Here is a 13,695-nt window from a genome sequence, read left to right as displayed (position 1 = left end):
CGTCTTTTCTCCTTTCTGCAGCGGAGGACGATTTGATCCCGAAACAGATAAAATTCGAGGTCAAATTTTGAAACCCCCGTATATAAATACGACTAATTTTTACGTTGTGGGTTGAAAAAGAAAGTGAAATGGAAAGAAGTTTGATGGATTTTGAAGAGAACACGACTGCGGACGTTTCTCCCTTCTGCGTTGGTCGACGACGGCGAGCCGTTTATCGTGAATCTGAGGTTGAAGTTTTAAGAAAAAAAAAAAAAATTTAAAATTAGTTGGCTGTTGGATGGGTTGGAGAAGATGAAGAATTATATAAATTTTGGGATGAAATCGGTATTTCGCCTATTATTTAGTTTGATGATAACTTGACCGTCCGGACTCCAAAATTGACAAATGAATATTCTATTTTATCTCATTTTTTATTCCAGATATAATGGTATGATCAATTGCTACAAATTCTGTCTCTAACAAAAATTTATATTTTTGGCCTATGGTGACCCCCTAAAATTGACATCATTTTCGTTTTTGACGATAATTCGACTTTCTATACTCCAAAAATGATAAATAAATAGTCTATGTTCAATAATTTTTCATTATGAACCCAATGGTGTAATCAAATATTAATAATTACTCAAGTAAAAAATAACTATTTTAGCCTGGTCCGACTTGGTAATCGAGGATTTTGCAATTTTTATGTTCAAACTCGCATTTGAGCGTGCTTACAGGTTAAAGTATGTTTTTGATCATTTTGAATCCAATGGTAAGATCAGATTTCATTAAAAATGATCATAAACATCCTAAAGTTTTACCCCTAAGTCCGACTTTCAAGATTTTTTCAAAATTCGACTATTTATTTTTTCTCGAGATACGAATTGAAAACTCAGAATTTTACATCTAGAGTCAGCGGAAGCTGTCATCAAACATAGACATAATCCAACCCTCAATCTCATGATATATTGGATTACAAAAATTCTTAGACTAACATATTTCTTATCTGCAATAAAAAAAATTATTAAAGAATCTTCTACTAATTCTCAAATAGACAACGGCGACAAGACATAGACCTGATCCTCTTTAGGAACCTCCTCGAATAACTCCTCAAGGAAAGATTCTTCAAAAGTTGAATAGTCTGAAATGTGAAGGATAGGGTAAGTAATAGGAGAATGTTACTCAGCGGGATGAATGTTGTTCTAACAGCGAGTCATACATGCACGAGTAAACATCTATACAATTAAATAATGCAAGTTTTCATAATGTATCATATGATAAATGTCTAAGTATATTCAATAAATAATTATAATAACTTCAATCTATCATTTAAAGTAATATATGCATTTTTTAAATAGAAAACATCTATCAACATTACAAAAGAAAATATACATAATAAGAACACGGTGATGTAGTCAATAAGAAAGTAGAAGAACACACCGATATAGTCGTCTCGGCTATGATAATTCGATATTTTAAACTTTCAATCTAACGTGGAATCCCATCACTATAATATGATTTTATTGTGGTTTAGCATACCATCGTTGGATGACCATTTATTTGACTTAGACTAGTCACTGACCAAGAACCCAATACTGAGTTCTGCTAACAGTAAAATCGACTATTTGATGACTACAAATTAATAGTGATCATTAATTAGCCCAAGAGACCCCTCGCGTCAAAGCCTATCAAGAGGTAATGCATATGAACCCCGTCCATCTCTATACTATACAGAGACCACTTTTACACACAAGGTTCCCCAGGAAATAAGTTGGAGACATTCTCGAATCTCATAAGATATAAACTACTCTAAGGTATCTCATACTACCGAAGAGCATATAACATCTAGTACTATCCTAGATTGACTTGCCACTTCCAAATACATAACAACGTGTCATTCTTTATGGGTTTTCTATGAACCTTTTTCTAGTATACAAAATAGTTTATTTTGTATACTATAAACTAGTTTCTTTTTATCAAAAATACAAGCAAAGATTCGGTAGTACTCTCCAGTGACATCAATCTGTCATTTTCATCATTCAATCATTTCATCCATCTTTCTATCTATTACGTTTTACATGACATAGTCACTACGTAGAATTGGAGGCACTACCCATCAATCAATCGAGAACATACATTCTCTATATTCATCCATCAATCAAATTGATCAATCTATTGTCTATCTTCCTACATATCTATCAAAGTATTTTTGTTTTTAAATTTATTCAAGATCCATCGAGCATAAACCAATTCCATTTCATAATTTTGATTGAGTAAAACAACTCGAAAAACATGATAAAATCACAAGATGTAAAAGTTGAAAAATTGTGAAATTTTGATTAAGTGTTGAAAAAAGTGATTTTTCAAAATTGTCGAAATTAAAAATGGGTTTTTGTAAATGAAAGACCATGATAACATGAGAAACACTATGTAATTTTTATCTCTTAATTCAAAGAAATGCTAAAGATATAAAGTTTTAAAAATCGGGCAAAAACGTCAAAATTTACGTTTTCTTTTTGAAATCATAAATCATATTTTGATACGATGAGACTTTGATCTTAAAATCATTCTCAAAGTTTTCAAATCGGGGGGTAAAACCTTAATTTTATTTAAGAACTTAAAGTAAATGGAAAGTAAAAAAAAATTAAAAGTTTTTAATGAAATGAAGGTGTCTTTATAACACGTGTGCGCTTTCACGGCATAATAAAAATTTTCTGAAAAAAAAATTTGCAAAACCGGTAGGACTTGGTGGGAGCATTACCTTGGATCGGTAGGGCCTGTGGCAAAGTGAAAATCATAATTTTGTTTGTGATTGTGCCAGTTTTTGTTGCGGGAATGAAAATTTCTTATTTTTCGCAATTTCGATGAAAATCCATGAATATTTCAAACTCTATTAATCTAAAACTTTATTAACATCTAATGAAACAAAGATCTAATCGATATAAAGCTTAGAACTACGCTCAAATTGAATCAAATATACCTGAACCTCGTCGATTCATCGAAAAATGGGAATATAATAATAATATTATCAATTAATATCCATTTCTTTGAAAATTTTCATACAACTAGAGGGTAGAAGGGAAAGCATCCTACTTCAAACTATATTCAACGGTTGAACGGAATCTAAAGATCACCTCCAGTTGATTTCAAAGGTTTTCCTCCAACAAAAATCAATGTTTATAACGTCTATGCGTAACTCAACTAGATGAACAATTTTCATTCTTCCGGTAAATCTCAAATCATTCTCGTTTGGCATAGATCTAAGTTGCAAATCTCGAGAAAAAAGGGTTGAGTTTTATTTGGAGATGAAAATAAAATAAATCAGATTTTTCTAAGAGGGACTGATATTTATAACTTAAGTTGGGACGTACGCGTTATTTTATGAGTTGTTTTTTCGAATATCGATTCAAATATTCTTATACTCTATTTCGGATGATTTTTCGATATGAACCTAATGGTATGATCGGATTCCTCAAATTATGTCTCTAAATTTTCATTTACCTATTTAGTAATTACTTAATGCAAACTCGAGGATTTGGTAACTTTTTCAATCAACTTCTGATTAAAGCGTGCTTACAGGCTAAAGTGTGTTTCTCGACCCTTCTAAATCTATTAGTGAAGTTAAATATTGGAAATTAAGGATCCATACTTTTGAATCAACATAAAAATTTAAAATTATTTTCTCGAGATACATATTAAGATTTTCAGGTCATTACAGGTTACATTTTCACGTAGGATATAAAGAGCTAACAAATGATAAATTTTGAATAGGGTAAGACTAGAAAAATACATCGACCAAATAAAGGTCTCCTTAAATGAGATATCGTGTGATCTGGTCCAGGTTGATCAATTGTTTTGGCTTTGAAGATTTCTTTGGTGATGAACGGTCTGCCCTTGATGGCACTCTACTTTTCTTGATGAATGATTTTAGTTTCATCTATCGAGTGATTGAGTAGACTTTCACTTGAAATGTTGATCTTCAATTCTGACTTTCAATAAGGGTATTTCTTCTAGAGAGAAAATCTTTGCCCCTGGTTTGTCCTAACATTTTCCTTTTTGACATCCACACTGTAATGCTTCCTTACTTGATGTCTAGGATGAGAGATTATGAACATCGTGCCTCATATTTAAGGTAATAAATTTCATATCTAGAAGTACTTGATCAATTTGATAGCCCAACTCTGAGTGCTTGAATTCATTGACACGTTATGATTTTTTTATCTCCTATTCATGGTCCACTTGAGATAAGATGTCCTTTTGAATTGAGAGGACAACCTTTATTTGATTTTACGCATTCTTGTTGTATCCAAAGGTGAAATACTTCAAAAGGATCTAGTATTGGAAAATATTGATATTTACACTTGGCATATCCTCATAGGATCATATGAAAACATGTAACACCTTGAAATTTATTAAGTACATCGAGGAATTAAAACAACTATATTGACCTATTTTCCTATTAAAATAAATAAACAAATTATTAAAAATAAATCATAATATTATTGGTCTAAAATAATAATTTCTAGAAGGAGAATTTGCTAAGTGAAATGTACAATTCAGAGAACTTTATCATGACTATGATCCAAGAATTAGAATATTTAGTCGAAGTAGATAAAACTCAAAATTTTATAAGAATCTCTTTTGATCAAATAAACATTACCGTTGAATTCAAAAGCATAAAAAAAACATAGTTTAGATTGTCAGCATACTTAAATTCGAGTTTAATATGATAAGTCATGAAAATATCAATTTTTTTAAAAAAACTTAGGGCATAAGGGGTATTTTGATCAATAGAGAAAAATTAGTAAAGAATTTCGATAATCCCATATATACAATTCGAATTAGTCTAATGTAATGGACATAATGGAAAAAAATAATATTTAATTATTTTTATATTATTAAAATATTAAAATAAATTATTTGATTAAAATTGGATTTAATTATAATTATTTAGAAAATATGATAGATTTAAAAATTTTGAAATATTAAAGGGGAAGAATGTAATTAAAATAAATATTATTATATTATATTATATATTATATTATATATATTATATATTATATTATATATTATATATTATTATATAATATAATAAAATATTATAAATTAAAAAGTGTTAGAATATGTGATATAACAGATGTATTAGCCAATATATTATAATATAAAATTTTATATTATTATAAAGTAAAAAATTAGTCGATGTTCATTATACTTGTGACATTGAAATCAAGATAGAGACAAGTGAGTTTGAAAGTGGATTCACGCACATTACGTTCAATCGAGATTTAAAACGTATTTAGGATGTAAATTAAAATCCGACACTGAAGAAGAAAATATACACGACTTTGAGATCTATTTAGTCACCAAATTATTTAATTAAATTACTAAGGGAATTACCTAGAAAAATCATTTTTATGTCGTAAGGATACGAAAAACCCAGTTGCAAAAATAGGAAATTTATAATTTCAAATTCGTAATATAGTTTTCAATAAAATCTGTTTTATTTTAATTTTGATAGTTAGTTTCAATTTGTTATGGTTTAAAATTCAAAATTCATGCATCAGACTGTAGAACAATTCGTTTTATATCTTTTCTTTGATATTTAAATATCGTGAAATAAAAATAAATGAATTCGGGGGATGTAACCAAAAAATTAATTTATTTAACAAATTGATTTTCATAGTAATTTTCGTAGAGTGTTCATTTTAAAAAATTATTAAGACATCAGATTTTGAAAATGTATTTTTATTGCATGATTATATATTAAAAAGATGAAATATTTAAGTTTAAATTTAAAATTGAGAATGGGATTATCGGCTGTATGTGCTTGTATTGATGAATTTTCAAGTTTAAAGTACTTTTGAATACTATGTAATAGAGCATGGGATGCAATCAAGACAGTACCCGTGAGACAGTGTACCTATATGTTAATATTTTATAATTTACTACTTTTGATATACTGCTACATATTTATAATTTTAAAATACTTGGGAATATCGTCATACTTGCAAATTTATTTTTATTTATTTCAAATAAATTTTAAAAAATATAATAATTATTTTTGTTATCTATTAAAGGGGTAATGAATGCCCATAAGATTAATCGATAGTTCTTTTCAGAAGCAACCAATTAATTTAGAATAATAGGGGTTTGATATTCTCTCCGATAATATGGGATATCACTTGAAAATATCTTAGTACCTACTATTCAAGAAATTCATATCTTATCTTTATTGAAAAATAATAAATTATATTATAAAGATAGTTTGTATATGACTAAAATGATTAGTAACACATACATTCTACAGAGGTACGATGAAGTTGGCTTGTCAAATGATCATTTATAGTCTATAGTAATCAAATGATTAATTTTCATTACGGATCATTGACCAACTTGAGTCAAAAAATATGATCAACTAATTATGGTAAATTGCCAGACCGACCATAAAATCAAGAACAAATAATAAGTTTTACACTGGTTAAGTACTAGATGATCGATATACAGATCGATATTTTTGTATCGATCATATACTTTATCATTCTTATCAAATACACCACAAAGATTGATATTTTTATGATATGTTTATGTTTCTTTTGTTTTATTATGAGATGGAGATATTTCGTTATTATTTTATTAAAGATTAGCTTGTTTCGAGTGTTATTCGTTTTATTTATTTATTTAAAAACCTCTATTATTTAAAATATATTAACTTATTTATTCATTCGTATTAGGACAATTAATTTGAAATGTAAGTTTACTATTGAGTAACTTCCTTGTTACTCACTCTACCAACAATACATTACAGATGTCCAAATTACCGATATGTCTATTCCTGATGAAGAATATTTTATAAAAGGATCGCAAAATTAGGATAATGAACACTATTTTTATTATTTGTAAGTTAAAATTTAAGTTTAGTGGAACTATTTTATATAGTTTTGGACTTCCTTGTATATATTAGCATCATGTGTATTGTGTGTTTTTGTATGTATATGTTCAAAGAGTAAGAGTTAATATTTATGACGTGGACAATTGTTGATCTATATGAGATGTGTAGTTGATTTATGTGTACTTTTGGGATGTAATTATAGTATGATTTTGAAATAAGATATACTCGTTATGATATGGTGGTTGGAATGTAGTCGATATATGAATTTTGATTATACAAGTATATTTCTAAAGGTGAAAATTTTTCATAAGTCTAATTTTTAGGAAAAACTCTATCGAAATTATTTGGGAGAAATCCATATCATATTTAAGTTTTGAATATCATTATTTGAATTTTTTTAATTATTTTTCGCTCTTTCCTTGAGATTTGGGAAAATCTAGATCCTAAATCAGGGACATGGCAAAACATCTTTGAACTTCTTGAGTAAATTCACTATTTTCTAATGTTCCTTTAGGGATTGGGCAATTCTCATTCATGCTTCTCAAGAATAATCCTTCAATGTTTAATAAAATTTCTTTTTAGATTTTGAAAACTTATTGCACATATAATAATTGAAAAACTTTTTTATTTTATTAGAGTAAAAGAACTTAGTTAGTAAACTAGAACGAAGACTCTTGGAAAAAAAACTACTTTTGCAACCAAGACATGACTTAGAGAATGACTTGACTCGGACCAGATAGACTATAGATGACTAAACAAGAATCAAAATGAGAGACTTAGGACAACTAAACTGGTGTTTTATCCAGAAGGCCCAACATTTCACTTAAAGATTATCTTTCCTTCATCAATGAGATCCTGAATAAAGTAACAGAGAGATATGCATATGTTGGTGTAATGACCTATAACCTGGTAAAACCTGCAGAATTGGTTGCCTTTGTGATTGTTTTGAAGGGCATTAGGTACAAATCTAAGTTGTAATGGTGAGATCAGTTTCTTCTTTGTCAACTTCTTTAGGATGGTACTCAAAGTCATCTTGAGATTATCAATCTTCTTTCTTTGTACTCATGGAGAAGAATTTGAAATGAAAAGAAAAAGTCGTAATGAAGATAGGGATAAGAGAAGATGAGAGTAATGGAAAATTTGAGTATGGGAAAAAGGATAAGTAAAGAAGAAGAATTTATTTTCTATTACAAAACCGATTAGTGTTGACAAATTTCATCGTTTTGTGTTGATAGGCTAATCATCAATCGTTGGATGCAAGTAGTTATCATCAATGATGGTATCAAGTACATCTAATTTGTTTTTTAAATTTCAAATTCTAACATTAATCTCGATAAAGTCTAATAATAGACTATAGTGTTCACCAATAAGTCACATCGAATGTCTTTCGCTTGGGTAATAAGTACCATTACAATTACTTTTTGATGGCAAAGTCATTAATATATGAAAGAGTTTTTGTGTCCTAGCATAATGAATCGAGTCGTGCTAGGGTGACACAAAAGGAGACACAAGGTGACAAAAACTTGTGGTGTCATGCACATTGTCATATATGCTTTTCCGCGAGATACAAGTAAAAAACATCTATAGTTATGTACACATCACAATATCATTTTTGTCACCTTCGTGTCTCGGTTCGTGTCATTCCAGCATTTTCCTAATGAAATAGTAAATATGAAGAAAGAGTAAACTATTTTGATAATAAATAGAAATACCAATAATTAATTGATAAATTTCCATGTATGTTATTATAATTAACAAGGGCAATGCCATTATTGTGGTCTTCGTCTCGACTTCATAAAACATTTCATAATTGTTTTTGGTGGAGCTTTCAAAATATCACAATAACATCAAACTTGCCTCCCAGCGACGGAGGGGGGTTCGCAACTACCAACCACTAACCATAAATACAAGTCCAATAAATTTTCAATACTACCTCCAATGAAAATTACAAGCCGTTCCCACAAAGATAATGAAGACAAAAGAGATTAAGAAAAAAAGGGGAGGGCATTTCGGTCAACACAGCACCAAAGACTCTTGCCCTTTAAGGCCTTGGATGTAACAACTAACAACTCCTACAATAATAGACACTACCAAGAGAACAAAGTTAAAGAGCACTCAAATTAAAACAGGATGGATAAGAATGAGACGACGACACAAACATAAACAAAAGAAAGTGTTTGAAGGATGTTGGACGAAGATTGATCCTCCAGCTGAGAAGAATCGACGGCTAAGGGCAACCCATCACTTGTTAGGCTACATGATTGAGGATCGGAACCGTCCGTGTTCATCATGAGAGCTCTTAGAACTTTAGTTACAGTAGAAATGTAAGCAGATCGGTTCTTGGAGAGAAGCCATGTCAGACCCATCAACTCACAATCTCTGTTATGCATCTTGCTCTTCCTGTCTGATGATGATTTACTCTTATTTACATTTTTATCCCCATTAAGCTGCAAAAAATAATTAATTAATTAATTAAAAAGGATAGCTAGGTTGTCAATGGATCGGATCAGATCCGAAAACCAATCCATTCCATTTGGATTCTGGTAAGGTTCCAATCCGATAAAATTTCTAGATCAACAATGTCCTATCCAATAAAATGTGAAAAAGTATATCAAATATCCAGTAAACCGGGTTTGATTCAATTCAAACCCAATTTGATGGTTATTGGGTCGGATTTTGATCATAACATTGAGAACCAATTAAAACCCAATCTGACCAAAATCCGTCGGATTGGTTCCAGACCAACTCAATATGATCCGGCCCCTATCCAGTGACAGCTGTAGATCCGGCAAGGTCCTTTTTTTATGGGTCCACACTCATTGAAAGTTTGATCCACCATTTGGTGGACCTATAGAATAGGAATCCTGTTGTGTGTGAAAGATCGTGAGTAGTGTAGCTAATTAACTGCAGGTAGTACATTAACACGCCTTCAAAGTTAATATCCATAATTACTACACTTTGACTACAACTGGAGTTGCATTGCATTGATGACTTAAAGTCTTAAATTCAAGTTTAACTTTGTTTATTGAAATTATTCTGACTTTTTCCATAAAAAAAGAATAAAGGGAGATTTAGAATTTAGACATCCGCCTCTATGTTTAGTTGAATATTTGAAATACCCCAGAGTTTTCAAACTAATAACATGTCCCTTACCCTGCTCGTTTTCATATGATTTAGAACAAATTACTTAATGGTCCCTGACGCTAATTTTTCTTTTTGATTAGTCCTTGACTTTTAGGGGTGAGCTAAATAATCCATTAAATAAATCCATCTTTTCTAATCAATCCCTCGACCCTATTCCAGACGTTTCTCATGTCTTAAATTGTATAATTATTCAAACTCACCATTTTTGTCCAAAAAATTAAATTTTCAACATCCTAGTCTACTCTTGGAGACTCCATTCCAATGAAAGAGATTTGAGACGGAAGAAGAAGCAATTTTCAAACATTTTAAAAATGTAAATAAAAAACTAAGATTTTTCAATTCTTTTGCTTCATTTTTTTTATAAAAAACGATGAAGATTGATTCTTTTGATTTGAAATTATCTACATATATCGTTATATCAAGTTTTAAATCAATCTTCCCATGTATTGTAGTTGGGAAAACTCGAAAAAATGAAAACGAATGGATTTTGCAACGTCGAATCAACAATGTTTAATTTTGAGTTCAATATTTTTATCGTCAACATCAACAATAATTATTGTCGACCTCACCAATTTTATTTATTATCAACCTCACTAGTTCTAATTAAAAATATTGAACTCAAAATGAAAATTGTCAACCTCAACATTGTAATACCCACCCGTTTCCTTTTTCTTTTTCTTTTTTTTGAATTTTTCCAATAATAAAGTGGGGTTGTGACTACTTCGCTACATTATCACAACACAATCATGATCCTAATAGATTCATTCTTTGAGAAAAAGTCATATGTCACCTTTTGTTGAACAAACAAGATCTCATTGAACAAGCAGTAGTCATAGGATAGGCCCAATACAAGTAATCATGAATAAAACAATGGTCAGGCAAGCAAGAGTATGACAACAAGAATACGATTATCCAGTCTTAAGTCATTCGGTAGCCAAAAGAATCGATCAAGTAGTAGTTTCAGGTAGATAGGTTCCAACTAAAATACATGGAAAGATCGACTTAAAACTTGACGTAACGACCATATAGATGATTTCAAACCAAAAGAACTACCCTTGATTGATTTTCATCCAAAAATGAATTAAAAGAATTGAAAATTTTTACATATATTTTTAAAATACTTGAAAATGACTTGTTCTTCCTTCTCAAATCCTTTTCATCAAAATGAGATCTCCAAAACTCGATCGGAATGCAGGAAATTCAATTTTTTAATACGAAAATGGTGAGTTTTAATGGTTAGAGTAATTTCGACATTTCAATCGTGAGAAATGTCTAGAATGTGGTTCAGGGACTAATTAGAGAAGAGATATTTATTAAATGAATTATTTAGCTAACCCCCAAAAATCAGGGACTAAATAAAAAAGAAAACTTCTTGTCACGGACCACTAAGTAAGTTTTCTATAATCTAACAAAGATTGATCTAAAATATCATCGTCTTCGTCTTCGACCCATAACCAAAGATCTTGATTTTTCCTCTCTAAAATCAATCATTTCCAAATCTTCAATCACTATAATAAATTACTTTTAATCTATTAAACTTTATCTTGAATCTATCATTCTCAATTTCATCTTTAATTCCTTATAGAAAATGCTTGACTTTTCTACCAAAAATTTCATTGCCATTTACATCAAAAATCATTCTTCATGTTTGAAGGTTGATATAAGTAGAACATAAAAGTTGAAGAGGACATTAAAACATTTAAAGAATCTTAACAGGGGTGAAAATTTTAACAGTTAAGAATAATAGATCGGGAAGGGTTTGGTTGTAGGTTGAAGACAAGGGCACTTAAGCCATTTTATCCTTCAGAGAAGACCAAGGTCAAAGGGTGCATCTTATTAGTTTGAAAACACGGGATTCCTTCAAATATTCACCAAAATAAAACAGCCGTGCTAGGTGGTTATGTCTAAATCACCCTAAAAATAAACACTTAACAGGACAATTATTGCCGCACCAATCTTTTGTTATAAAACGCCAAAAGGGACCGAGTTGACTCACCTGAATCATCTCATTCGTGGGTGACAAATCATTTAACACGATTTAAAAACATTTATTAATATTTTTTTATATTCAAATACTAATAATTTATTTTATTTCAACAGATTAAAAGATGTTGAGCCCAAAAATCATATTTTTAATAATAATGAATATTTAATTATTAAAAAGTAATTATCTTTACCAAAAAAAAAAAAAAAAAAAGAAATACAGAATCCATTTTTTTATCAAAACATATATATATATATATATACAAAACCCACCCAATTGTGTCAGAAAAGTTTGTAAACCATGAGAGAGTTCTCTATTATTAGTGTGTCATAATAAAAAGTTGGTGCGGTGATATTCGTTCTCAAACATAACTTCTCTATTATTTTTTTTGGTGGGACTTCTCTTTCCACAAACGACATTTGAGACTCAACATCAAACGTACGGTTGAGGTGGGAGTTAAAAAAAAGTTATCCTAAAAATTAGACAATGAAGTCTAGAGATCAGTTTGAGAATCCATAAGAATATCTTCCCATCTCAGCCTTCTGTTTGATGAACAAAAAGCAAAAAAGTGAAAAACTTTCCCAATTACCATTAGAGAGTAGAGATTATGGATCTTGTATTTTCCTCTCTAATCAAAAAAAAAAAAAAAAACAAGCAAACAATATAAATTTGTCTAAAATCCTTACCTCATAGAGACTCTTTAAGCATTTAGAACATCCAGCAAGACTTGAATAACCCTTCTTATTATTCTCTTTCTCATTCAAGCAATCTCTCTCAAGTTTCTCCACATTTTCATCTCCAGCTAATTTCCCCTCTTTAGAAACCCAAAACGCTTCTGTACAACTTAATGGATGCAACCTTATCCCACAATAACAGTAAACCAAATCACAAGTCTCATTAGGTTTCCTCAACTCCACACCTTTACCCTTCAATGATTTTTCGAAATTAGCCACACATGTCTCCGAATCATCAGGCAGAACGGGCAGGTCGTATGGAACAGCAGCCATCCTGCCCGCTCTGCCCAAAGCTATAGAAGAATAAGAGGAGTATAGCCATGCGGCAAGTACAGGGCAGCATCTGCTTCGTTTTAACTTGCTTTGTTTATTGTTTCCACCACAAGCGTTGTTTATGCTGTGGAAGAGGTCTTTGGGTAGGTCTAATGGGCATTCTGTGAGGTCTGATTGTTCTGGGAAAGCTGGGATTGTTGCGGGTGGGGTTGGGTTCGGGTAAAATGTTTGGATCGAAGCTGGGTCTGGTTCGGGTAGGATGGGTGGAGCGGGCAGGAGGGGCAGATGGAGGAGCAGAAGGAAGAATGTAGCGGAGACGCCGTAGCAGAGAAGAGGGTTTTGGGACATTTCTTTGAGAGAGAGAGAGAGAGAGTGAGGGTTTCGCTTTTTGAGGCCAAACGATAAGACTTGAGGTTAGGGAAGAAAGAAGTTGTACAGTAGGAAAGAAGTGGGGTCGGGCGCTTGGTTGGCTTAATTTGTTTGTTTCTTTTATGGATCATGTTAGTGGGGTTAATATGAATGTATATGATGGACATATCATTGAAAAGGAAAGCTTTGTTTTGTGTACTAGCAACTATTAAACACTTTTAGTTAGTACAATAACAACTGTTTGAGATTGACTAATAAGTTGGTGGTAATTGGTGCTATCCTAATGTGTTTGCTCCACTATTAAGTGCATTCAGTTATCGAGC

At 30.8% G+C, this 13,695-nt stretch overlaps 1 protein-coding gene across 1 annotated transcript; it reads right to left on the bottom strand.

Annotated features, from left to right (window-relative positions):
* Positions 1-8,771: 8,771 nt before the first annotated feature.
* Positions 8,772-13,448, bottom strand: LOC147394218 (GPI-anchored protein). The gene is made up of 2 exons (XM_086454339.1): positions 12,683-13,448; positions 8,772-9,315 (listed from the first exon to the last, which is right to left on the bottom strand). Exons 1-2 carry the CDS (start codon positions 13,349-13,351, stop codon positions 8,989-8,991), a joined length of 996 nt encoding a protein of 331 aa, XP_086310465.1. The 5' UTR covers positions 13,352-13,448; the 3' UTR covers positions 8,772-8,988.
* Between the last annotated feature and the right edge of the window lie 247 nt (positions 13,449-13,695).

This window comes from Akebia trifoliata, chromosome 9 (genome assembly GCF_017979445.1).
Source record: "Akebia trifoliata isolate Shusen 1 chromosome 9, ASM1797944v1, whole genome shotgun sequence".
NCBI classification, from domain to species: domain Eukaryota; kingdom Viridiplantae; phylum Streptophyta; class Magnoliopsida; order Ranunculales; family Lardizabalaceae; genus Akebia; species Akebia trifoliata.
This window is presented reverse-complemented; position numbering and strand designations above follow the sequence as displayed.

Excerpts from the sequence above, each read along its gene's own strand:
- LOC147394218 (XM_086454339.1), bottom strand. The coding sequence starts at position 13,351 with ATGTCCCAAAACCCTCTTCTCTGCTACGGCGTCTCCGCTACATTCTTC. Across the intron at positions 9,316-12,682 it reads GCTTAAAGAGTCTCTATGAG|CTTAATGGGGATAAAAATGT; the intron begins GTAAGGATTTTA and ends TATTTTTTGCAG.